The sequence below is a fragment of the Tubulanus polymorphus genome, chromosome 6 (genome assembly GCF_964204645.1).
Source record: "Tubulanus polymorphus chromosome 6, tnTubPoly1.2, whole genome shotgun sequence".
Lineage (NCBI taxonomy): Eukaryota > Metazoa > Nemertea > Palaeonemertea > Tubulaniformes > Tubulanidae > Tubulanus > Tubulanus polymorphus.
The window spans coordinates 3185865-3212818 of record NC_134030.1 but is presented as its reverse complement, the minus strand read 5'-3'; the positions used below and the strand labels follow the sequence as shown (position 1 = coordinate 3212818).

Genomic DNA, 26954 nt, shown 5'->3' with positions numbered 1-26954 from the left:
TTTTACAATGTCTATGTAAAGTTTATTTATTTTTCATAACTCCTACATACGGAAGCGATAAGGGGCCTCGAGATGTCGCATTCCAACTCGACAAGTCGTCATATTTATGTCGATATATCGAGATATATCGCGTCAAGTCGACATGAATATGTCGACATATCGTGACGTTTTCACGACAAATTTCGCTTTTTCGCCCATTTTCCGCGGGACAAGCCGTCATTTGAAAACACGTCTAAATGTAAGATGAGGACAATAGTAATATGACGACTGAGTTTCAAGTCGTCATGAATATGTCGACTTGTCGCGAGGAAAGTGGTCGAGAGAGCGAAATTTGTCGTGAAAACGTCACGATATGACGACATATTCATGTCGACTTGATGCGATATATCGCGATATGTCGACATAAATATGTCGACTTGACGAGTTGGAACGCGACAACTCGAGGCCCTTTATCGCTTCCGTACCTACATACAATGTTGGACAGGTTTTACGTGGACTATGATTATGGAGGATCCAGTGCGAGTCAACTGGCTGTGCTTAGAATTAAGGCACTAGACTATGATGAGCCTGATTCAAATCTGCACAAATATCGAAAAAAGTTGTAGATAATTGTGGATATCTCAACTGTTGTTTGTAATTGACTTAGCTGTATTCAAATGAATAGTTGAACAATATCTATATGATGATACTCAATATATCTTGATTAAAAAACCTTAAATACTTTGCATTAAACGTAGCAATTTGGAGAAAATAACGTTGGTAATGTTTGAAAATCTCAGGCAAAGTTGGAAAAACTATCTTGTAAAATGATGTTAATGAAAATGAAAATAAAGATTGATTAAATAATCTCAAGCTTTCCACAGAATCTGTAGGTTTTATCTCTAGTTTTAATGCTTGTATGTTGAACTGTTTTTCGAATACAGTTCACCGATTTGTTAACGAAGAACTTACATGATAATTCCTCGAATACAGAGCTAAGTTTCGGTTTTTTGATTAGAGATTGATTATTTGAGAGAGTGAATTTGTTGTTTTATGTCCAGTTTTAATCTTTATATGTTGGAGATGTGTTACCGGGTATAAAGTTTTTGTATAAACAGAATATCTTAAATCTCTCTTACATTGTAATTAGAATAGTTGATATATGATTGAATGCTTCATATTTCATGAAATAGCCAAGTGTCACTTATGCCCGGTGACATCATGAATTATCAGTCTTAGACATTCAGACTAATCCCAATTGTCGGTGTTTTATGGATCAAAGTTTACAATTCTTTGTGAAATTTTGTTATTTTCCTTTTGATTCAAATTGTATGAATCAATTGCAGTGGAAATATGTTTGGTGTATAAAAAAAATCTTGAAATACCTTGCATGATGTAGTAGCATATGTGATATTAAAATCTAGTAATTTTATTATTGAATAATCTAATATAAGCTAAAAATGATACCTTGTTTTTCCTGATCGGCCGGGTCATTTCATAAATCAATGAAATTTGTAATCAGTTCATTTCCATCTGCCGGGTCTGTTATAGTTAGCTTGATCATGATTCTTAAAGAAAGTCATATATGGCCTAAGGTAGATCAGCTACCGGCCGGGTCAACTTATAAGAGTAAAAATGTAAATCAGATCGATTACTTAAAATCTTACGCTTTCCAGAGTATTTGGCCAGGTTTGTCTCTGGTTTTAGTGCGGGGAGCCATGGGCTCTCACAGTTTAAGAGTCCATGGTTGGGCCATAGACGTTTTTGTTTTATAGTCTATGGTTGGATCATGAGCGTATAAACTCTCGTTTAAAGTTTATACGTCCATGATTGGATTGTTTTTGAAATCAGTCCACGTGTTTGAGGAACTTAAGTTATAATTCCTCAAGCACAAACCTGGCATTTTGTATAATTGTTGTATGTGAGTAAATATAATTGTTTGAAACACTTTTTGTTTAGTTAATTAGCTACTCTGAACTTAATTAGTTCACCAGTGAGTGGTTTTGACGCTATGTTCTGCCGATTCTTAAGATTTACTATGCTCGGATTTTGCATAAACTAACACGAACTGACTCTGGCAGTCAACTCTCCTTGGTTGCCAGAGACGATTCACGTCAGTGTATGAAAAATCCACTAATGTTGAGCATAGCGCAATATCAGCACCGGACGGTGTACTGGGCAGCACGTCGATTTCAATTTTCTCAGTATCATTAATAACTGGGTTCGAACCCAGGACATCCATGTACATTCTTAATTCAGCATCAGGACCACTCTGAATCAAGTCAGTAAAAAAATACCCAGTTCGAACCCGGGACACCCCTGTACATCCTCTCTTTATCATCAGGACCATTCCGAGTCAGTATCAGTAATTACTGTGTTCGAACTCTGGGCACCCCTTTACATCCTCTATTCAGCATCAAGACCACCCCGAGTAGGCATCAATAATTACTAGGGACACCACTGTTTATCCCTCCATTCAGCATCAGGACAATTCTGAATTAGTGTCAGTAATTAATGGGTTCGGACTCTGGGCACCCCTTTACATCCTCTATTCAGCATCAGGACCACTCTGAGTCGGCATCAGTAATTACTGGGTTCGAACTCGGGACACCCCTGTACATCCTCCATTCAGCATCAGGACCACTCCGAATTAGTGTCAGTAATTACCAAATTCGAACCCGGCACACCCCTGTACATCTTGTATTCTGCGTCAGGACCACTCTGAATCAGCATCAGTAATTACTTTCACCAAGAACCTTAAGTGTTTGTTGTACCCCAGGTGGGTACACTAGGATTGTAGAGCGACGGATTACTGTGGAGACAGCCTCACTGCAGGACTTGGTGAATAATTACTGGGTTCGAACCCGGGACACCCCTATTCATCATCTATTCAGCGTCAGTACCACTCTGAATCAGTATCAGTAATTACCGGGTTCGAACCCAGGACATCCTTCATTCTCCACAAAGCACCAAGACCACTGTGTCTACGAATACACTGATTTAGTAAATACGACTTAAAAACATAAGTAACGTTATTTACACAACATACTGTTTACACAAGTATCGGGATCTATACAGTAAATTATGCTGTACGGTGCTGCCGCTATGATCGACATAAGCGGATTTTGCATAAACTAACACGAACTGACTCTGGCAGTAGACTCTCCTAGGTTGCCAGAGTCGATTCACGTTAGTGTATGAAAAATCCGCTTATCTTGAGCATAGCGGCAGCACCAGACGGTATAAAGTGGCATCACATCCTATTTCATGAGTGCCAGTAAAACTCAGCATCAGTGTCAGTAATTACTAGGTTCGAACCCGGGACACCCCTGTACATCCTCTATTCAGCATCAGACCACTCTGAATCAGTCTCAGTAATTACTGGGTTCGATCCCGGGACACCCCTGTACATCTTGTATTTAGCATCAGGGCCACTCTGAATCACGACCATCATTTAGCATCACGGGCCACTGATTTAGTGTCAGTAAATTATGCTGTACGGTGCCGTCGCTATGATCGACATTAGCGGATTTTGCATAAACTAACACGAACTGACTCTGGCAATAGACTCTCCTAGATTGCCAGAGTCGATTTACATTAGTGTGTGAAAAATCCGCTTAATTATGAGCATAGCGGCAGCACCGGAGGGTGTCGTGTGGCCTTGTAGAATCCTGCCTTGTAGAAAATCACCATAAACGCTCAGATAGCGTCTGGGGGCAGTACAATTTCAACCCGACACTCCCCCGCGTCAGTGGTGCTGTGAGACCAGAGTAGTACTCAGAAGTAGATGAAGAATTCGTTATAAACGACAGTAGTTGAGAGCCGGTATTCGTGAAAATATTTACAAAGACCATTAATCGAATTTCACGCATACAAACGAGACCCAATTACTATCTAGGAATCTGACCTTAATTACAGACTCCGTCACGTAATAGAATAATGCCATAAAATAAGCGACTACAATTCGTCCTATTCAATGTTATTTTAGTATATATCGACGTATATAACGTAACGGAGTGATGCAGTTGAAATTGTGGCTTGGTTTTCTATGGATTCTATTATCACCGACGTTATTTTGTAGTAAGTCAATGATTCATCTTAGAATAAAACTCCTCTCAAAACTGTACTATTCATATCACAGGCCGAAAGAGAGATTTTCGTAATTGGTTTCAAAACTTTCAGGTGCTGATAATGGAAAATCTGTACATTTAAAAGTAGTTTCAATTCTCGTAAGTAACAATCGCTGATTTTATCATGAAAAAGTAAACATCATCGGCAAAAACGACTTCAGAAATTTAACAGTTTAGCGGTCATTTACCATTCAAGAACATCGGAAATTAACCTTATTCAATCCCGCAGTCGAATATAGCCATGAATTGTGTAATTTGGGGTCAACTCTTACACAAATTAAGCCTAGGAATCAAAGATAGTCGGTATGGAGAAGTTGTTGATCGGTGAATCTAAAGTTCATTTCCGTCTGATCCGATCTAGGAAGAGCCATTTCTTCGTCTGAAATCACATGAAGACCTGGCTGCATCCACTCTGTCGGGAAACAGTCGCTATATGGGCTATATCAAAGATCTGATGGATGAAGTCAGTCGTGTAGCAGGCTTCAATTATTCTATATATCCCGATCCTGACGAGAAATATGGCCACCAAATATCATATAATGGAACGTGGGACGGAATGATCGGACAACTGATCGGAAAGGTAAGTCGTGCATGTACACACAATCTTTCTAGAGACTTGGACCATGGAATCTAATTTACTTCCGTTCCTTTTGAACGGTGAACGTAACGCATGACCCTAGACTGGAGTCGTTGACGTAATCTATTGATGGACGTTAAAAAATCTAGCATTCAGTATCAATATTGATTCAAAGAAATAGGTTTTACATCAGGAAAAGTCGTGACTATAAAAAGTGTAAATATTAAGAAAATATTACGATACAATCGGGCTATTCGTGAACACGGAAATCTTGATTCCCGATTAACATCATTTGGAAGAAATTCGTAGACTATTCATGAAAACACTAATACAGGCATTCAAGTTTATATTCCATTCAGACACTTTTTAACACAACACGGAAAAGTACAAGAAACGGCTTGCCCGTCATAATAATGAACAAGCAAATGAACTGTTATACTACACCCACTGAATTCGTCTCCAGCCAGACTCGCATTGCGCTCTATTCCTCTTTTCCCTTTTGATAAGGATGTACATATTTCTCTAACGCCTGATTGTATTAGAACGATGATCACACTCAAACGTGGTGAACGGACGGATAATAAGATAAAATCCCACTATTTACAGATTAAAAGAATTTAAAAACCAGAATTTATTTATTAAATCTAAAATATTTAAAAGACACGACGTTTCGATCTCACCCTAGAGATCATCATCAGGTGTGATTGTATTATATCTATATCCAATGTAGGTGTTACCTGCAAAATCTCCTGCGAAATTATTTTTGGTTCTGGCGGCCATTTTCTGACCCCTTTGTAAATAAGGTGTATTGTATGGCAGAATTATCTGCACTCAATTATTTTTTCTAATGAAATATGGTGCAAATAAACTTTGTGAAACTCGGAAAATGGGTCCACAATTTCCATCAAGAAGACATCGAATTCTTTTTGATATTTACGACAGAATGCAGATGTTGCTGCCGGAGCCCTGACGATCACAAAGAAACGATCAACAGTTGTCCAGTTCTCACCGGCCTTTATGAAATACGGTATCAGTATATTGATGAATAAAATGGATGTGATAACAGATTCGGACGAATCTAGCGCCGATATTCTTTATTTCCTAAAGCCGTTCAGTTCAGGAGTTTGGATTTCGCTGATTTTTGCTTGGATTATAGTGAGTTTTTTTATTAGGCATGCAATCAGTCCAGATTAAGAATAGCCTAGTACAACTTATAGCATGTATAGTATTTTTCATAATATCAGATATAGACAATTCTATTCATGTCTAAACTACTACAAATCCTTTGATAATTGTGTAAGATATGCAGTTGTCAATCAATTGTCTAGTTATTCTAACCCCTATGAAAAACAATTTTACAAAAGATCACCACCAACACTTAACCAGGGGTTTTATTTGAAAATGAATCATATTCTTATTCCGAACCTCCGAGGAACTGGTCTTGAATTCTATTTTACGAAAATACTCCGTATTTCAGATTAGTTTGTTATTGTTGTTGAACCATCGCTTTAACCCTTACGACGTTTTCGATCGAATCGTACAAGATTCAAGAGAAAGACAATCGCAACAGAATAATAACTGTTTCCACGAGATGCGGGAATGTTTTTGGCTGGCTCTTACGGGCTTTTTATATAGTGAGTGTCAAAAATCTGCTATCATCATCCACCCGTAATAGAAACAAGATTACGTAGAAAAATGGCCTTAATAGTTTCGAAGTTCCAGTCATTCGGATATGTATATGGGTTTAATAACATACCCGAATCCTGGCATTCAGGGTAAGGATTAGGGTTTTAAAATACTATTAAAACCTAATCCGAAACAATTTTGATTGAAAAACAATGAAATATCCCTTCCGGGAAGTTGAAGATAAAGCTTGGAAGTTTGTCTGGTCAATTATGTATGGTAAACATGTTAGCTGTAGTGACCTGGTCAAAGGTGATTCTATTCACTGACGATATACCTACATTCCCTTGTCATATTCATTGTATTGAATCTATTCAAGTATTTTGATATATTGACAATAAGTTATATCATTCAAACCCATTGCAAGGGATTTTCAAGGAAATGCAATCTCGCGAAGCTTCTGAATAAAAGTAAAAACCTGCGGAATCAAATACAGAATTCCTCGTAAGATGTGTTATAGAAATTAGAAGAAGCCCGTTTAATATACGTTCTTTCAGATGGAAGTTGGCAGCCTAGATCTCTAGCATCCAGAAGCCTAATGATTATATGGTGGATGTTTCGATTTGTCAGTGTTGCCACGTACGTGATTTTATTGTTTCGTGGAATGAAAACATTTCGTACTGAAACAGACTTTGAAATCCAGTACAATTCGGCTAGAGACCTACTCAACAACACAAAGATTAAGTAAGAGAATGACATTTCCCCAGATAATCTCCATATTCTAAATCATAATGTTTCTGGAAACAGGACTCACTTCCGGTTGTGAGATGAAGTATTTTGCTTCATTTCGAGTCAAATCCAACTCCTTACTATGCAACTGATCAGCTTCCAACACCGTCTGCCTTGATATATGTATCTGGAAACGGAATTGATAATTCATTTCTCGTTTCAGATTTGGTGCAATTGAAAATGGCGTAACGAGTAACTTTTTGAAATATTCCACAAACCCCGTCTACAAAGAAATTTACAATCGTTCCACAAACGTCAGGTCGGCCTATGGTGGTATAGGTCGCGTCAAGCGCGGGGGCTACGCCTATTTCGGAGAAAGTACGCTTTTGGAATACGTGAGCGCTCGTGACTGTAGTTTGATTCAAATAGGGGGATTACTGAACTCAAACGAGTACGGCTTAGCTTTGCCGATAGGTTCTCCTTATAACACTCGAGTACGAGATGCCGTTACATTACTGCAACAAAACCGAGTTTTAGACGAACTTTATAAGAAATGGTGGCACGCAACATCTCCGGTCGACTGCGGGAAGCTGGATACAAACAGTCGAGCTGCACCACGAGTCGGTGCCGGCAAAATATTCTCAACCGATTCCGTTCCTGAAGAGACTCATGTCATCTACTTAAACACGTTTGTGGGACCTCTTGTTATGCTAATAATTGGGGTATTTATCTCACTGATATTTTTGGGCGTTGAAATAGGTTTTTCCCGTTGGACAAAGTGAAAATTCCGATTTTCGACACTCGGGAAAAAACGTGAATTTGCAATCGCGTGAGGTTGATGTAATTTACAATAATAAATATATACGAAAATCAGGAAATAGCGTTTGATCTTAATCGTTGAACTATTCATGGAAATTTTGATACCATGACTCGTACTTATTTACGTTGATTAATTGAAGGAGAAAAACATTTTTACAATATACGTATACCTTTCATATTATACTACAGTCAGAACAACCTATATTTTGTAGTAAAAATAGCTCTGAAAGACAGGTTAAATAGCCCTTCGGGGTTGTACAGAGCTCTTAGGGGACATTCATGTTTCCTTTGACTATGAATAAACGGCACCCGTCGAGACATCGATGACGATGTTTATAAAAATTTGAGTGAAATGTTTAGAAGTGTTTGGGGAAACCCGTTCCTTTAAGGGACGCGCTAAAAATAAAAGCAAACACGTTCACACGACATTCTGTGTTAAAACGCCCACCTATATAAACACGTCAACTCTTCTCCAATATGTATCGACATATTTCATTTTGTTCTGTGTTGTTTTTGGTGGATTTATCATTACGTGTTATAGCTGCGGCATCTGATGATGAAAGCTTACAGTTGAACGACACGGCAGACTGCCCGTCGAAATGCAACTGCACCAGGTAATGACAGATCAGCAAAAATGAGTCACACGTGAAATACTTAAATCTCACCTCACTTATCTAATAATTATTGTCTAATATAAGATAAGAAACTGCAAAAATACGAAAGAAAAGTGAGCCCAAAAAAGCTATTTGCTTTACATAAAGTTGAAATATATATCTACGCATGCATGCTATAAAACAAAATGTACAAAATTGATGAAAAAATCTGTCTTGGTTTTAGAAAGACGGATTTCTAGATTAATTCCATTTATAGAATTAATTTCTAAAATTGATTCTAGAAACTGGCAATGCACCTGACATCGTATTGGACGTAAGTGCAGAAGGCAACTCAATTTAAAACTCGCCGTTCGCTGCTATTGTATTTCACGTCCAATATGACGCATGTAAACAGTAGTCCGTGCAATACCTCTATAAAAAGTTCTTGAGATCGTCAATTTAGAAATTGAAATAAAATAGCCCATTTTGCTGTTGATATTTTAGGTCTTCATCACAGCTGTTGGTCTCATGCGTTGGGAAAAACCTTGACGAGTTTCCAAGCGTTCCCCGAAACACGACGCATCTATATTTGGGGAGAAACCGAATCGACAAATTACCAGCCGTGGATTTACCAGAACTTGTCCACTTGGGTATTTCTGAAAATAACATAACAACAGTCGATTCGAATAGATTCAAAGCCCCAAAACTGAAAAGGCTCGTGATCGATCGAAACAACATAAAACAAGGAGACTTTTCAAAGTTTGAAATGTTACATTATCTCAACGTTAGTTCCAATGATTTCCGCGGGGGTATACGTGAGGCGTTAGGTGGACTGAATCGACTCCCGTTAACGAATATAAACCTTAAAGATTGTTCGATTGAAATAATGAATGGAGATTTCGTTTCTGTTCTGCCGTACACCAATCTCAAGGAATTGGATCTATCGAAAAACGAAAATATCAAGATGAGCGGGAACCCACTGTTAAAGATGACCAATTTACAGAACATCGACATTTCATTCTGTAATATGAAATCTCTCCCCAAATTTCCAGAAGGTTTGCGCAGTTTAGAAGCATCGTGGAACAATTTGGGCAACCTAAATATAACGAAATTTATAAAAAGACACCAGAAGTTGGAGATTTTGAATTTTGATTTTTGCGCCATCAAGCTCAACAACCCGAATGGGCATAATTTCAAGATGCCAAAACACCGTGCATTGAAACAATTGCGATTGGTGCATGCGACGATGTGCCCGAGTCCAACATGTTCGGTAGATTTTACAAATCTGGTTAATCTGGAAGTCTTGATTTTAACCCACATTAATCCTTTTCTAATACGGCGTCAATTGGGTTTGAACCCAACGGTCATAAACGTTACCGGAATGAAACATTTGAAAGATCTCGATCTAGCGTTTAACAACCTGTATTTCAACCTCGACAATAACTCGTGTGAAGTATTTGCCGGAACGTCGTTGGAAAGATTGGTTCTAACCAGTAACGAATTCGGTCAAAGCCAATTTTTCGATGAAATGAATTGTATATTTCGACCCATTCCTCGTCTGAAATATCTAAGCATGTCAATGAATCGAATTCGGTCGATTCGTGGTGACTTCCTCAAATACACGGACAAAATCAAATATTTGCAACTGTCACGAAATGTTTTGCTACACGTTCCACATGATTTAGTGAAGGGCAAAGAAAAACTTGAAACTATCAAGCTGAACGACAATCAGATCGTGACGATCAACAAAAAATTGGTCGATGTATTTCGTTCGTTGCCAGAATTGAAGACAATTTTCCTGGAAAATAACCATTTACTATGCGACTGTAGATTAGAAGCGTTTAGCGAATGGGTTCGTAAAGAAGATAGCGACGTACATTGCGTGGGCCCACCTGAACTGAGAGGGAAACCTATAAGAGATTATGAACCGAACTGGATCAAATGCGGTAATAATCCGTATTTTCTAATCGCGTTTACGATTAGTCCAGTCGTACTAATCTGTATAACACTTACAGTGTTCTATGTGTTCAGGTGGGATGTTAAATATTTCTGGTATGTCAAATGTCACACACCCAGACAAAGACGCGGAGGTTATCGGGAATTGGATGCTGATTTCTCGACCAGAAGGTTTGATGTTTACCTGCCGTACAGCCAAGAGGATAGCGATTTCGTGATGGGTTATTTACGGCCGGAACTCGAAGATCGGGAAGATGTTAGCTTTACGTTGTGCATCGATGGTCGTGATTTTCCCGCCGGTCGCTACGAGTGTTTAAGTATCGTTGATGCCGTCACAAATTCCAAGTGGGTCATTTTCCCCATTTCGTACGCTTTCATCCGCAGAACGTGGACGGAATTCGAAGTGAATCAGGCCACGATGACGTCACTCGAAAACAGACGTAACGTCATCATTCTGCTGTTTCTGTACGACGTAAGGGAGGAATCTCTACCGAAATATATAAAAACGTTAATGAAACACGTAACCTGTCTCCGTTACCCGACTACAACTCGGGCTCAAAAACGTTTCTGGAAGCGTCTGAAACTATTGCTGTTAGAAACAAGAGAAATCTAGTTCTTTTAGAAACAGTTCACTATAAACTTAATCTCATTGCACCGTTGCACTGTTTAAAGCCAGATCTCGTAAAAGTACATATTTAGCAGCAGCAGCCTTATTTCGGTATTATCGTTCGTACAATTAAGAAAATTTGAGATGCTTTTTTATATCAATCTGTATACATGTAGTAGATTGAATTTGATCCTATTTAAGTTATGAATGTATAGTTTGTAATAAATTGTAATCTAGACATCTACATTTTTGCACAACCGGTATTTTCTCTCTACGCCTAAACGTCTATCCCTCGTAGATTTGCCGCAATGGGTCGTGTACTGAAAAATATAATGTAAAGTATACTTAATATATGTATGATGTTGGTTCCAGTAAAGTTAGTAATTTTTTTCCCAGTATCTTTTAAACTTTAGCCTACTATAAAAAGTTTAGAGGAGGTAAAAATCTCTGACCACCGATTAAAAAGAAAATTTCCCTATTTTTTTGAAACGTCGTATGCCGTGGACTGTTGGAGCCTTCTAACTTATCGGACATCGAACTATAAACGTATTGGCAGTCGATCGGCCGAACTTCCTCTGGGTGAATATCTGCAATAATTGTATTCCATCCTCTATTCAGTATCAGCACCTCGCTATCAGTGCCAGTAATTACTGGGTTCAAACGCGGCACATCCTCTAAACTTCGTCAGAAGTTACTAGGTTCGAACTACGGACACCCCGCGTACAAAATCAGACGCCCACTTTAACCTTTAAGTGCTGCCCCTATACATATCGTTGACGGCGAATGTGCGAATTAACTTACTACTCACATGCCACATTAAGAATATTGGATTGTCAAGTTAGTTCACATATTCGCCGTCAATGTAATATGTAGCGGCAGCACCTAACAGTCAAAATTTTGACGCAGTCGGTGGCGCGGGTCCGGACTCGCACTGCAGAACTCAATATTCAAATATTGATGGTTCTGCTGCCCATGCTGAGTCTATAGTCCCTGCGAAAAAGACTGGACCTGCTGCCGGCAAGCTCAACAGAGGACGAGGATTGTCAATTTCTGCGCAGCAACAACTCGCCGTGCACCGGCATGACTGCAGTCAATTTGCCGATTCTCACCGTGGTACTGCGGGTTTTTGGCCCATCTGAATCGTGATGAGGGCACTTCATCGTTGTTAACTTGCCGTACAGAGATGTCGTGGTTTAGTTTCACTTCACAATGTGACCGCGTATAAGCCCATCCGATTATAAAAAGTTCACCACCAACGATTAGGTAACTAACTATATGCAGAGCAGCCTACATCATAATACACATCGTTTAAAGTAAAGAAATCAAATGATCGGACATTCAATGATGTTAAGGGATTCGTGCGAAAAAAATGGAGTTGCCATGGTTGATAATATCGGAGCCACCCGTTTATCACCACCACTGACGACTGATTGCCGGTTAGACCGGTAACCAGTCTACCAAACAGTCTACTGAAAATTTATCTTTAATTCATATCAGTTGAAAACCTATTTTAGTAGACGTTCTGATAATCATTTTAATATAAAGGTCACCAATATAGAACTAGGCTAAAGCAATTAGTTACTTAATCTTTTTCAAAGTATTAGAGGGCAGCACCTACCGGTAACCCGGAAGTAATTTACGTATTCATTGAATTAGACTATGCTGCTTTAATCACTAGGCTTTTCTCAAGCCATATAGGCCTAAGCTACACATGAAAAAAAAACCAATGACGTTTATAGTTATATTAAGTGAGTATTGTCTTTTTAATGGATGACTTTGCTTTATTCACAGTAATTTTTATACATCGAGTCAAGTCCCAGAAGAACCGCCTCTATTTTTAGGCTACCTCTAGTCTATTATATTATATAATAGTAGCTGGTCCTGCTGCGAGTGTGACTGTGTGAGTGATTCATTCAAAGTCTTTGTCAGTGGAGGAGTGGAAGTTTCGACTTTAATCGTTTTGAAATTTGTTTACTCCCTCCGTGTCGCGGTATTTACTATTTGACTTCGACTTTGGAGTTGAGCTCCACCACATGAATGAAAATGAGATAAGATTTTAAAATGGTATACAACACTTGGCCTTTTGGGCTTGATAGAGAATGGTCTAGTTCAAAGCACTACCCTAACAAAAACTCTCACTCTGTTAGGCCTATAACAAAATGTTTATCCAAAGTGAAAGATTCAACATTGAATTTCTATTGGATTTAACAATAATATTTTTAAGAAAGGGCATTTTTCCAAAATTTTTGGTGGGGGCAATACTAAGTATAGCCCTGTGGACGCACACAGTGTTTCATCATTGATTTTTGTGTGTCATTCTTACGTCTGCTTTCAATGGTTGTATTTTCAGATGATCAGTGATCAGTGAATTTCCGCAATATGAACCACAGCATATTATCAATTACAATTAGATGACAAAGTTGCGAGCAGCAGTTGAATCAGGAATAATTGCCTAAACGAACATGTTACTCCCGATTCAGTTCGTAGTGATGTTCGTTTCGACGATCGTAGATTCATCTACGATTCGTCTGCCGTTGTACGTGTCTCGCGGCGCTGTCGATGAATCAGTTTTAATTAGTAAATCAGAATGGGTGAAGAGACAGAGGGATGACCTCGCCGGTCGTCCTGGTCAGGGTTATTACATCGAGGCTCTAATCGGAACACCTCCACAAAAAGTAAGTAATCTTCATTTTGGAACGATAACCACACTCAAACGTGGTGAACGGATAATAAGATAAAAACCCACTATCTACAGATTAAAAGAATTTAAAAACAAGTCGATTTATTCAATCTAAAATATATAAAATACACGACGTTTTGATCACCTGACGATGATCTCTAGGGTGAGATCGAAACACTGTGTATTTTATATAGGCCTATTTTAGATTGAATATATAAATTCTTGTTTTCAAATTATTTTAATCTGTAGATAGTTGGTTTTTATCTTATAATCTTCATTTTATTCACCACCAACTGTTCCTTCTGACATTCACTATTACTAGGAGAAGTGTGGATGATTAGTTTTAGAAAGCGCGCGAATAAAATGTCTTATGTCTGGTATTTGTAGATCATTTTCATTTAAAATGTCTCAGGTGAAACACTGAATGCATATGTGAAATGTGGACAATCAAAACTGGTTGGAGAAAGAGGCTGCAGATTGATGGTGGCAGTACACAAATATCAGTTGTACAGTTCCCAGTTATAATTTGACTTTGAGATTTAGAACCTTTGAAATAAATCAATCTAAACTCAAGACTTAATTAAACTGGATCTGGTTTCAGAAAGCGTTTTAACTCATAAACCACTGTAAAACTTGGTCCTAGCTGGTTGTCAGTTTGGAAGGTTCTGCCTATTTTTTTGAAAATTTGCCACTTTTTTGAAATTGTTACTTTTGTTATAATGATATATTTTTGTGATTTGTAGTTGAATGTACTCGTTGATACAGGAAGTAGTAATTTTGCAGTTGCTGCTGCTCCTCATCCTGATATTACTAATTACTTTCATCCGAAAAAGTACGTAATTTTTCGATTGAACTAAATTTTTTGGTGGTTTTTTTGTGAAAGTTTGATAGGCCTACTGGTATAAAGTTGACTCCACTTAATTCCATGAAGTCGAATTATCATATTAGATCAGATGGAAATCTTAGAATCATTGTAACAGAATGTGAATTGAATTCCACTGTCTAAAATTACTAGTCCTGATTGATTAGAGTTGCGTGGGTGGAATCTGCTGTATTCCTAATGCATATGGATCTACTTGGTGATCAATAGGTTAACTACAATGGTTCATACATTATGAATGGGTGACGAGGAGAGAATCCCACAATGATAATAAAAAGTCCGAAAATGAAACTTCGAGATAGTAGTTTATTTCAACGTTTCGACTATATCCTAATAGTCATCTTCATTATTCCTGAAGATGACTATTAGGATATAGTCGAAACGTTGAAATAAACTACTATCTCGAAGTTTCATTTTCGGACTTTTTATTATCATTGTGGGATTCTCTCCTCATCGCGTCAACACGGATATAGTGTTCTATCAATCGTGATGAATGGGTGACATCTTCCCTTGCCGGAATTCAAACCCGATGATGTTTGAGGCTATGGCCTGGTGTGAAACTCGGTCTCAGCTATGTCAACCTGGGTTTTTATGATAATGAAAAATGTGAAAATCTGTTGATTCAGCTGTGGAATTAAACTGTATATTAGCAAATACTTTTCAATATTTCCATGAAATCTGAATGAATATTCAGTGAAACACCATGTCGATTATTTAAAGGCTTAGTAGATGAATGTATGGTGAAACCTCCATTTAATTAACACTTTTTTAGAGATAAAAATTTTCTATATTTTATACAGTATTATTATGAACAGTGAACACTTTGAGGTACTTGATTAATACTTAACTCTCCATAGTGAACAGCGCTAATTATTTTGATGGCAAATCTTTAGTACCTTGCATTTGACTAAACCTGTGAAAATTTTATGGGGAAACAAGAGCATTTGTCTATTCAGGTTTCGCTGTGCGGTAATAATGCCAGACATGTAAATATACCACAAAAATTCCAGAAATGGTATGAGTTGATAGATACTGAGGTTACAGGATGAAATAGCTGTACGTGTAGTACTAAAATGGCTTTGAGTATTATCTAATGATAGCTAGCTGGTGGTCTGTTGAAAATTTAGTAATTTGATATTTTGCGTTACAATAGAAAAATAATTTTAACTCGACGCTTAAATCAAAACTTATGATTGAATTAATTGGAATAAGCTTACTGGTTTTCTTTAGGTATCAGTTTTGATATAATTCATTTTGCCACGAAATTTCTGGGCAAGTTGACCTTTTCAGAGAGGTGTACACCCTTTGCACCTTCCACTTGGATCCGCCCCTGAATGATACTAAATTCTCACGTTCGCTTATATCTCTGCAGATTTCCTTCTTGCATTTTTACCTATTGTAGATTTTCGCCTGTGCATTATTACCTACATTCCAACCTATTGTTATTATTCTTATTGATTTCAGCTCTTCGACGTTTTCCAAACTGGGTAAAAGCGTTTACGTGCCATACACGCAGGGCAACTGGAACGGACCGCTCGCTAAAGAAGTAGTTGGTTTCACAGCTCTTCCCCGTCCTACTGTCGTTGTTACAAACATTGCCTGTATTGAATCTTCATCTCAGTTCTTTATAAACGCTTCAAAGTGGCAAGGAATTTTAGGATTAGCGTATGCGGCTATAGCTCGAGTACGTACACATGAGCAGCACTTATTCAATTTTTAGCCATATTTCCGAGGTATTTCATAACGTATTTTCTCGTCTTCGATTTCAGCCCGATTCTAGTTTGACGCCGTTCTTCGATTCGATGGTCAAACAGACTCAAATTCAAGATGTTTTTTCGCTTCAACTCTGCGGTACGGTTGCCGGCAAGAAAATGTTGTCATTAGATAACGGGACCACAACAGCAGCACCGGATATGACTGGAACTCTGGTAAGTATGAGCCATGATCACACAAGCTAAAATGTAAAATACACGACGTTTCGATCTCACTCTAGAGATCATCATCAGGTGTGAAACTCATTCTTTTGATTTGTAAATAGTGGGTTTTTATCTTATTATCCGTTCACCACGTTTAAGTGTGGCTATCGTACTATCACACAAACATTTTTGACCTGGGCCAAATTTTCTCTGTGCTAAGTTAGGTTCAAGCCACTGTTCATATTCATGGTTCTCTGTGTGCCCGCGCCAGTTCGACCCGGGTTCAAATGATCTCTGTTTGATCAGTGGCCGCGGCTCTACACTTATCTCACACTATTATGTATACAGTGTTAATAATGCTTGATGAGTCGTGACATGTGTTACACATGAAGAAAGCAAACTTTCATTGTTTATTGATAAACTCAGGGAGCAGCTGTGAACCATGCTCCATAAAGCTTAATTAGCAATGCTGTTTTATATAAAAAGCAAACCTTTTCAATATTTGTGTAAGTCTCTTCTTATCGTACGCGGGGTCTTATAAGATCTTAAAAATTTATAAAAAATTGTACCCAAAATAATGCTGTTTTTCAAGCCCTTCGGCCTACAAATGCAATTTTAAGCATTAAGCGCATCAGAAGAAGTGGCCAATTCATGACAATCCCCATGTATGCATAAACACTTCACTCGTTTACAATAACCATTAATGAAAAACTCTGTGTTGTATCAAAATAATTTAAAATCCCACGATGAAAATGAAAAATAGAGTCCTTGAGCTAGTAGTTTATTCAGCGTTTCGACTATATCCAATTAGTTACTTCCACAATACAGAATACTTATGTTGCAACAAAATTATGAGATATATATATATAACAAAAATAAAGAGACTGAATAATGATAAAAACTAAGGGCAATATACAGCATACATCCTCTGTGGCCTAAGAATTTGTTAATGTAAATGCATGTTATATCAGTATATGTATATTGTATTGTATTATAGGTATTTGGAGGAATCGATAAAGATTTATACGATGGTTCTATATTATATTCACCTATCTATAAGAAATGGTATTACGAAGTGATATTAACCGATATATCGGTGGCTGGTGTTAGTTTAAACATGGACTGTAAAGAGGTAACGCACACACTGAATCTCGCTACCGCTAGTTGAATCTAAATGTATCTAATTTCTCTTTACGTTTTGTTGCAGTATAATTTTGATAAGACTATAGTTGATAGCGGAACGACCAATCTACGATTACCCACTCGTGTATTCAATAATGTTATCGCTAACATTCAAAGCTCGCTTCAGGTTTGTGTATAATTCTCATCGTTTTAGGACATTTATCTGTGGGATAGAGTGACAATTTAGCCATGTCTTCCTATGTAAATAGTTCTTAACACGTTCACTGGACCACCAGTTATCATGTGATTCTGGTTCTTCCTTCATTGCCACTACAATTGGAAGTGCAGCGGCAAAAGCCGCGGCAATAATTTACTGTATGAAGTTTTTTTTCTTTGAATACCAGCTTTTGAAGAAATTAAGTAAATTCGCCGCGGCAATATTTAGAACTTGTCCAAAATTGGTATTTGGCCGCAGCAATCAAAAATTGCTTCCAACGCGCCTGCAAGTTCTCTCATAGTTTCAGTTATCTAGTTCCAATGCTGCCATTATTACCGCTATGAGTTTTATCTCGTAGTTCCTATTCTGGCATCATTGTCACTACAAGTTATCTCATGGTTGCTGTCCTGCCATCATTGCCACTATGAGTCATGATGTACTTGATCTTTCTCATTCAATGTTTGATAAATGCTTTCAAAGGCAGAATAATTTCTTGTTAATCGATTGTGCGTTGTGTATTTCAGTTGTTACCCGATCAGATGCCACCGTCCCAGTTTTGGCATGGTTTAGATATCGTCTGCTGGCGGCAAGGTTATACTCCGTTCAATTCGTTCCCGAGTATTGAACTATCTTTAATGCATACTGATTCATCGTATTTTCAACTGGTTATTTCACCACAGGTACGAATCCCACTGACCTGTAAAACTCGGGGAATCAAAAATATCTAGAACAAAATCAGTGAAATCTGAGGGAATTTGACATATTTTTCAAACAAACTGCAAAACTCAGAGAATTTGGATATGTTATTGACCACGCATTTCTAAATCAATATGTGATTCATGAGAAATTGTAACAAAATAAATTGTAACATTCTAATCCAAGAAATTCTTTGGGATTTACCGGTACTCAAGAAATTTCCTGTTACAACATGGAAAAATCAGGGAAACCCTGGTACCACCACACTACGGGCACTGCTCCCTCTGATTGTCCATAACATATTCAAACTTGTAGATGATATTTTGATATAGATATGTTTTTTAATGTTTCTTGCAGCAATATCTACGAACTATCAATCCGGAAATACCAATTTTTGGGAAAGATTGCTATAAGTTTGCCCTTGCTGCCTCAAAAACGGGTTAGTTTAGAAAGTTTCTGAGATACTCTCTTGTTGGGCCTGAGACCGACCCACCGACCGACCGACCGCCCGACCGACCTACAATTCTTGGTTGTCGTCAACTGCTTATTGATTTTCAATATGTTACCCGAGAAATTGATCGCGTTGTATATGTTGATAATGCTGAATGATATGATTTGATTGTTTATTTAGGAACTGTACTGGGAGCTGTTGTTATGGAAGGGTTCTATGTTGTATTCGATAGATTCAACAGTCGGCTCGGATTCGCTCAATCGAAACCTCAATGTAATTCATACAGTTCCAGATTCCTTATTAGCAGTATTCGAGGCCCGTTTAACTCAACCGGTTAGTTTCATCTCTTACATTCCTTCACCGTCTTCCTTCAACCCATTGATCTCCATTCGGAACATCGTTAGCATGTTCGAGATAACTTTTCCCCTCAAACCACTGAGCAGCACTTAAGGCTTTATTTCTTAAGATTCAAAGTTTAAGAGGGAGTTTGACCAGAGAAGATCCTTTGCCTACGAGGATGTGAATCTATGAACACTGGATCGATGTTAACCAGTGACTCGCTGAGCTCCGCTACATCTCGTTTCAATAATATTTTGTATTTTTTTTTCGCTTTCAGGTACCGATACTAACCGCGGCTGTGCGTATGTGAAACCGGAGTCAAATACATCAACTCTAACGATTGTAGCGTATGTGATGGGTATAGTTTGTATTCTGTGTATTATACCTGTATTCATATCTCTAATACAGTGGCAATGTAACAAATGTCGCGCGCGGAACTCCGGAGATACGAGTGGACTGCTCCAAGAATAGTTAATGCCTTGAAAGGTCTGAACAGTTTTGGGTTTAACTGGATCTCTCTTTACTGGAAATTGTGTTCACAACAAAAACGTGTCGAGACCAGTTTGGAATTCACTATTGATGGAGATTTTGAGAACAGATTGAGCACTGATAAAACGATTTACCACTGATTAACGGCTGATAAACGAATCGAGTTCCACTAAACAGTTGATCACTGATTAACCGGTCAACAGCTGATTTACCGGTCGATGACTGATATTCCAGTCGACCATTGATTATTCGGTCAAGCACCGACGAACGAGTCGGCCGCTGTTAGAAAGGTCAATAGTTGCTGAACCAGTTAATCACTGATAGAAACCGGTCAACTGCTGATAAACTGGTCAACAGCTGAGAAGCCTGTCAATCGCTGACAAAATGGTCGACCGCTGATAAGTCGACAGACTGGATTACTGAAGGAGTGGTAGTAAATGAAACTGATGAACAGTGTTTTTGTTTTACTGTTGTTAACACCAAGTGGTGGTTTATTTTCTATAGTTTGGTGTGAGTTATTTCACTCTGATATGAACTGGAGTCGGTTCCACAGTTGTGAGTTAGAGTTAACTCTGAGTTAAAATTAGTGCATTTTCAGTGAGTTAACTCAGAGTCAAATCTTAACTCAGAACTGTGGAACTGGGTCCTGGTGATTATTTAGATGATTATTAGGATGATTATTATTATGACGCGTTGTGTAGAGATTAATCGTGATATATAGACCTTATTCACATGTACTGGTCACATCGTGTCATATCATTGTCAGTTCGACCGTGACTTTTGTTTCAGTTTAGCCGCTCTGTCGACAATATGTCACGCTGTTATGCCATGTGAATAAGGTCTATACAATTTTACATGTAAATTGTTTTCAAATGCAGATGCTGCAATGAGATATTGTTAAAGCACAGCCAGATTTTGTTCCCATTATCAATTATTTCATTATCAATTATTTCATTATCAAATATTTAGTATTTTACAATGTAAAATGAACGTATAACGCATGATGGATAAAGGGAGCCCAAAGCAGAGCCATAAAGGCTGTACTGTACATGGGCCATTAGTCAAATGTTGGTAAGAGTTAATTCCATTTGTCCGTGTGTAATTTATCCACCAGTTATCTTTAACCAACGGTTTGTGCTACTGGCCCGTGAAATGGACGTTTAGTCACCTTAGATTGATGGAAAATTTTCAGAAGGTTATCCGTTATATAACCGTATAATGTCTTCCAGGTAAACGCTTAAACAGTATTTACTGTAATGTTTGTTGCGTGTAAGGTTTCAGGATTGTGGACCCAGTTGTACAGTTGATGGAACCAGTTCCACAGTTATTGATTTAACCCTTTCAGTGCTGACTAATTAATACCCTATAATGCTGGAGAAAATTTGAAAATTCTAAAAAATTCCACCCTAGTGTGTTGAACAATGGGAATTCCACTATAGTGCGTCTACACCGCAGTGCGGTGTATCGTTAGTTACTAGTATTTCACTATGTTTGAAACTTTCTGCCATTTTTCAATAGAGATAATTACTAATTACTAATTACATCAATACACCGCAGTGCGGTGTACTAGCAAAATCCATCACTGATTTATACACCGCACTGCGGTGTAGACCGCACTGAAAGGGTTAAACTGTTAAAGGAGTCGAATAAGATCTCATTCATTCAGCTGTATTGATTTATAGAGCTAAGTCATGTTTACTTTATGCTGATTTATGTGTTGCTGATTATCGTGCTATAAATATTTATATATGATGTATGTATTTAATAAATTATTGCATTCCTATTGAATAGTTCGATTTGTGCAAAACAATAAATTATGTTTACATATCATTCAGAAATTCCCTGTTATTCATTGTCTGGATTAATTATTCTGGCCATAGTTTGTAGCAAGTCTACTTTTCGGGCCGCTTATTGGAAAATATTTGTTAAGGTCTTGATTTGTGCCTACAGGTTGATGGGCTCTCCTTGGAGTTAGAACCAAATACAAGATGCAATTTCTGAAGGGATGATGTCAGATTTGTATTGGTTTTAACGATATCTGTCTTGATAAAAAGGGCATTCTCAAGGTGGCATCCGAAAATACCCCCGGAGACTTTCGATACATTATCACTGTTCTTCCCTTATTTGATGATCCGGATTACATTTCAATGGACTTTAAACATCGAACTAACGAAAAAACTGCACAATAACATCAGATGATTTTGCATGCGGCTCCAACGCGAAAGAGTGCATGTTTCAATTCCCGAGTCACGAGATTCAAAGTTGTTCAGTTGATGAAATTTAGCGAGAAAAATGAACCGAGTAATTGTTCATAAGCTGTTAAACCACAACAAATGGTACAAGTTACATACACACGTAATGGTTCTGTCAAAAGCGGGTAAAAGGACATCTACTTAGGTCAAGTACATGGAAATAAAAGGGTTAAAGTATTTTATAGTAGGCGTTTTACAATGTTGACATGAATTGAAGCCCGTATTCCCTGTTTCAATAAAAATTACTGTGACACAAATCATAGTGGATGAATAGGTCATATACAAATACTAGTGATTTATGAGAACTGGGTTCCTTTAGTTTAACACATAACGCGCGTCGAACCTGACTGGAAAGTGTCACGAATATTCCCGCTACTGGTGAGTAAAATCATAAACCTATATACTTTTATGATCTAGTTTATGCGGCCTTGGTAGGCTACAATCAATGCCTGCTACAGAATTCTGCCAGTTTGAGCTTGCGATAAGAACGTTATCTTTGTCTGCTACTTATTGCAACTATGATCATTTAACTTTTTGGAATTCAAGGAGAACTCAATATTTTTGCCTGACGTTTAAAGGGTCATATATTAGCCTAGATACCATATTCACGTGACGTCACAACGCGTCATATTGACCGTCAAGCGTAAACCGCTAACTGGAAGTGAGATGCCACAGTTGACGGCCATAGACATGTGAACAATACATTCTGTGGAATTTGAGGTCAAAGGTTTTCTGGTTGTTAAAAACAGTATTGAGTTACAGCAAATCGCTACAAGGTTAAATTCATCAAGGATTTTATCATAATAATATCAAAACTACATTCCTCCCTAAAAAAACAAGCCCTACATATATAGATAATTCATAGAATTATCACAGAGCCAGTTGTAACCCAGGTGCCTATCATGTATCATTGTGTTCGGCATCTAAACCATACTGGTTAAAATATTGAATATAATATCAGGGATGCACCTGTTTATATTGGAACGAGTGATCCATCCATCGTAATAACGGATAACTAATTTTCATCAATTCTAAAGGAAATCATAATTTCATCATTGACACGACTGGCCATCTGCAACGACGAACAAACATTTTGAAATTCGAATCAAAATCTGTTTCAGATTTCACCATGCAGATCGCAACAGCGTGTTCGTTGTTGTTTTTGCTGTCACTGTGTCGCGGTATCTCGGGTACGACGAGAAGTAGGCGACAGGAACTGCCGCAATTTGCGGCTCCTCCGTTGAAAATCGCCGCTTTCAACGTGCAAGTTTTCGGCACGAGAAAGATGCAAGATCCGGCAGTTGTGACAACACTAGTGAAGGTAAGATTCCGACAAAAACTAGGAAAACGTTTTTCTTCGATTAACGAGAAATTCTTAACAAACTAACATCTCAAACATGCATTAACTATGAGGGAAGACCGGATCAAAATTGATGATTGTTATTCGTTTGAATTAGATAATATCAAGATATGATATAATCGCTATACAAGAGATCAGGGACTCGTCTGAAACTGCGTTTCCATTTCTGGTTAGATTAGTTCAACAGTAAGTAATCTACGATATATATTGTTCAGATCCTAGTGGAAATTCTCTGAAAACTTGATATAGCAATAGGTAGACGATACATGTGAGGTCTCTCTTTGCAGGGCAAATCAAAACACGGGGAAAACATTTGATAGCGTCATCAGCTCTCGCCTTGGTAGAACTTTCAGTAAAGAACAATACGGATTTATCTATAGGTAAATTCTACTAATTACTTTCGTTTTCAGAAGAAATGTCTAGATATTTCATTTGATAATGTCGCCTTTTCGTGCATTAATAATTCAGGTCAGATGTAGTTTCTGTGGAAGATACGTACCAATACGTCGACCCAAAAGACGTATTTCAAAGGGAACCCTATGCTGTCAAATTCAAGGCGCCAGGCAAAGGTATACAGATTAACGAATATAAGATATTTAATCACCAGAGCCAGTTTTACAGTCATATGACAAATTCAAAAGTGGTATTGAATCCTGAGGAGAGAATCCCACAATGATAATAAAAAGTCCGAAAATGAAACTTCGAGATAGTAGTTTATTTCAACGTTTCGACTATATCCTAATAGTCATCTTCATTATTCCTGAAGATGACTATTAGGATATAGTCGAAACGTTGAAATAAACTACTATCTCGAAGTTTCATTTTCGGACTTTTTATTATCATTGTGGGATTCTCTCCTCATCGCGTCAACACGGATATAGTGTTCTACCAATCGTGGTATTGAATCCTATTGGTCCTAAGTTGTTTGATTACCTTTAGAAATGAGATGGTCTTGCGGACTTAATTCTAAACCATGATTCTACAACTGTCACCATAGATCTAATATGATCATTTGACTAAAATCAATTTCCTGGTTTCATAAACTGGTGTTAGCTTTATCCGGGGCTCAATTCAATATCAAATGAGTTAGCCCCCGGATAAGATACCCGTCCAAATGCTTCAGGAGTTTATCAAATATATATATATAATGTTTTTGTCCAATCTCTTCACCCATGTAACAAAAGACTCAGGGACCTAAACGTTTGTCATTGTATAAGTCAAATAAATAGATGTATTCTACATTCAATTCGTAATCATGATGTTCGATCTTACAGCGGTGGAGACGTTTGGATTTATAGTAATCCACACCGAACCTGATCAAGCAGTAAAAGAAATCGATGCTCTAGTTGATGTGTATGATGTGTTAGCTGCACGATGGGGAACTCAGGTAGGTGGCATATTGAATCGTAGTTTTACGTCACGCTTACTCCAACAATCTCAATAAAAGGAAAACGCGAAGTATCTTATGAAGATGTTTAGTGAAACGAGGCGGTTTCTCAATGAAGGATAACTTTGATATTTGTTCACTAACACGATGAATATCATACGTATTATATAAACTGTGATGAGTAAATATTAGATTATCATATATTGTATTCTGATTTGTCGCAGGAAATCCTAATCGGTGGTGATTTTAATGGAGATTGTGATTATGCCAGTGGTAATGATTGGTTGTCTGTGAGATTGTTTACAGATAAACGATTCGCTTGGTTGATCAACGATTGCGTCGATACAACGACTAAACAAACCGACTGCACATATGACAGGTAAACGATCTATAACCGATGATAAACTACTCATTGTTCATTTCTCCGTGTTTGAAGAAAATGAACAATTGATGATCGAATTTCATTTATTCTGACATTCATTTTCTAACAGTTTCGAGATTTTCTCTAAGCCCCATCTTCCAATGGATCAATACATGAAATTGATTGAAATTACTGCTTCGTCTGAAGATGGGATTTAGATAAACCTCGAAAATGTTAGGAAAATAAATTCTAGACATCATCAATTGTAGCCTTGTTCACGAATCGTTTATCTTATCATCTTTTGTTTGTAAGGTTTTCTCCTCTATCAAGTACACCTCCACTGACCTAATTTTGTCAAGCGATTCCACATGTCAGAACTAAAAAACCTCGATGGATTAATCTGTTCTTCCATCTAACCTCCAAATAGAACTATGTTTCCTCATGATGTCAAAGTTAAAACATTTCTATTGAAGATTCGTCACCGCTGGACCGAAATTAAAAAGCGCCATCGTCCATAACTCGGCGACAGTATTCCGTTTCGACCAGGAATATCATCTTACAGAAAGACAGGTTTGAAACAAATCAAAACGAGCAAAGAAACAACCTCTGAATTTAACCGTTTCAAGATGAATTACCCAATATTGAATATATATTTCAGACTATCAAAGTTAGTGACCACTATCCTATTCAACTAGGATTGGAAGGACTGCGTAAGTTGATTACTTAGTTTATTAGAGCTCGTTTTCACTCTTTAAACTACCCGACAAAATATTTTTCAAATCATTTATCACAATATGGATTGATATAAATGAATGAATGTTATGTTTTCAAATCGTATTTGCAGCAAATCGCGCGCTACAACGCAAGATCCAGCCATCGGTGTCGTACAGGGTTTCGGAAGAAGGTTTTGCCACAGCTACGGACATCAGACAAATCGAAAGCACTTCATTCACCGTTGAGAAACTCTACACGAAAACAGGCGGATTGAATCACGTCGTCGCGACGAAGGCACTCGTTCGTAACCTGCAGACGAACATCGACAGATTCCGCCAGGAAAATGAGGGAGTACTTTCCGATAACTTGGTCAGCGGTCTGATGGCTTATGAAGATACGCTCGTGCATCCTGTGTATGTTTACGGAATTGAAACGTATTACAGCACTGGAAATATTGATATTGTTTGCGAGGTTGCTGAACGAAAATGTACCGTTACTGTTTACAGACGAGCCCGAGTTAAATAACTGACACAATTCATCAGTCATCGAACATCAAATAGCCAAATATAGCGACTATATTATTCACTTAAATGTAATGAAATTAGAGTTGGTGACTTTATTAGAAAATCTATCCTTCAAAATCGAATAAAAAGTATCATATCCTATAGTCCTGTGACTTACTAAAATCTTTGTTTGTGTAAATATATCCTATGCGGTGATTAATTAAAAAGTAAATACATGTATGCATATTCTCAATAAGTTGTTATCTCATTGGGTGAAGGTAACCCAACAGTCTAGGAGTCTATGGTCTGCGTGGATTGAGTGGTATGCGTCGTCATTCTGAAGATTCTGGAGGATGCTGTCACCGTATGATTTTGCATTGTCTGGAGTTGTTGATCTATGTTCGAACCTTAGCCTTGCCTGTTTATATTGGCATTGTAAGGAGATCTTAATGTGATAACTGGGCTCGAACCTATGACACCCTTTTCATCCTCCAACAAGCGTCTGAACCACTCGAAATCAGTACCACTATTGGTTGTGACATTTTCGACAGATTTCATCTTAGTTTTATCGCCA

The 26954-nt window shown here is 37.8% G+C and overlaps 4 protein-coding genes across 5 annotated transcripts; all 4 read left to right on the top strand.

Moving 5' to 3' along the window:
* Positions 1-3957: 3957 nt before the first annotated feature.
* Positions 3958-8057, top strand: LOC141907447 (glutamate receptor 2-like). 2 transcript variants are annotated; one of them, XM_074797091.1, is made up of 7 exons: positions 3958-4059; positions 4162-4208; positions 4471-4689; positions 5629-5841; positions 6164-6320; positions 6867-7053; positions 7262-8057. In XM_074797091.1, the coding sequence occupies exons 1-7, from the start codon at positions 3999-4001 to the stop codon at positions 7818-7820; spliced, it is 1443 nt and encodes a 480-aa protein (XP_074653192.1). In that variant the 5' UTR covers positions 3958-3998; the 3' UTR covers positions 7821-8057. The 2 variants fall into 2 exon arrangements, with proteins under 2 accessions (XP_074653192.1, XP_074653193.1); XM_074797092.1 differs by lacking the exon at positions 5629-5841.
* An 88-nt stretch (positions 8058-8145) lies between these two features.
* LOC141907304 (toll-like receptor 6) lies at positions 8146-11247 on the top strand. The gene is made up of 2 exons (XM_074796909.1): positions 8146-8471; positions 8955-11247. Exons 1-2 carry the CDS (start codon positions 8335-8337, stop codon positions 11017-11019), a joined length of 2202 nt encoding a protein of 733 aa, XP_074653010.1. The 5' UTR covers positions 8146-8334; the 3' UTR covers positions 11020-11247.
* A 1397-nt stretch (positions 11248-12644) lies between these two features.
* Positions 12645-21423, top strand: LOC141907066 (beta-secretase 1-like). Its single transcript, XM_074796634.1, has 11 exons — positions 12645-12761; positions 13364-13688; positions 14437-14525; positions 16038-16257; positions 16343-16501; positions 17487-17621; positions 17697-17798; positions 18353-18508; positions 18882-18963; positions 19156-19308; positions 19592-21423. The coding sequence occupies exons 2-11, from the start codon at positions 13476-13478 to the stop codon at positions 19783-19785; spliced, it is 1503 nt and encodes a 500-aa protein (XP_074652735.1). The 5' UTR covers positions 12645-12761; positions 13364-13475; the 3' UTR covers positions 19786-21423.
* A 962-nt stretch (positions 21424-22385) lies between these two features.
* On the top strand, positions 22386-26588 carry LOC141907114 (deoxyribonuclease-1-like). The gene is made up of 10 exons (XM_074796686.1): positions 22386-22433; positions 23177-23376; positions 23513-23601; positions 23703-23795; positions 23884-23984; positions 24690-24802; positions 25027-25181; positions 25637-25733; positions 25822-25873; positions 26008-26588. Exons 2-10 carry the CDS (start codon positions 23185-23187, stop codon positions 26400-26402), a joined length of 1287 nt encoding a protein of 428 aa, XP_074652787.1. The 5' UTR covers positions 22386-22433; positions 23177-23184; the 3' UTR covers positions 26403-26588.
* The last annotated feature ends 366 nt before the right edge of the window (positions 26589-26954 follow it).

Bases quoted from the DNA above. Each gene is read 5' to 3' on its own strand.
- LOC141907066 (XM_074796634.1), top strand. From the start codon at position 13,476: ATGTTACTCCCGATTCAGTTCGTAGTGATGTTCGTTTCGACGATCGTA. The intron at 13,689-14,436 runs GTAAGTAATCTT...TGTGATTTGTAG, and splicing joins TCGGAACACCTCCACAAAAA to TTGAATGTACTCGTTGATAC. The intron at 19,309-19,591 runs GTTAGTTTCATC...TTTCGCTTTCAG, and splicing joins AGGCCCGTTTAACTCAACCG to GTACCGATACTAACCGCGGC.
- LOC141907114 (XM_074796686.1), top strand. From the start codon at position 23,185: ATGCAGATCGCAACAGCGTGTTCGTTGTTGTTTTTGCTGTCACTGTGT. The intron at 23,796-23,883 runs GTAAATTCTACT...TTAATAATTCAG, and splicing joins CAATACGGATTTATCTATAG to GTCAGATGTAGTTTCTGTGG. The intron at 25,734-25,821 runs GTTTGAAACAAA...TATATATTTCAG, and splicing joins ATCATCTTACAGAAAGACAG to ACTATCAAAGTTAGTGACCA.
- LOC141907447 (XM_074797091.1), top strand. From the start codon at position 3,999: ATGCAGTTGAAATTGTGGCTTGGTTTTCTATGGATTCTATTATCACCG. The intron at 5,842-6,163 runs GTGAGTTTTTTT...TCCGTATTTCAG, and splicing joins TGATTTTTGCTTGGATTATA to ATTAGTTTGTTATTGTTGTT. The intron at 7,054-7,261 runs GTAAGAGAATGA...TTCTCGTTTCAG, and splicing joins CTCAACAACACAAAGATTAA to ATTTGGTGCAATTGAAAATG.
- LOC141907304 (XM_074796909.1), top strand. From the start codon at position 8,335: ATGTATCGACATATTTCATTTTGTTCTGTGTTGTTTTTGGTGGATTTA. The intron at 8,472-8,954 runs GTAATGACAGAT...TTGATATTTTAG, and splicing joins TCGAAATGCAACTGCACCAG to GTCTTCATCACAGCTGTTGG.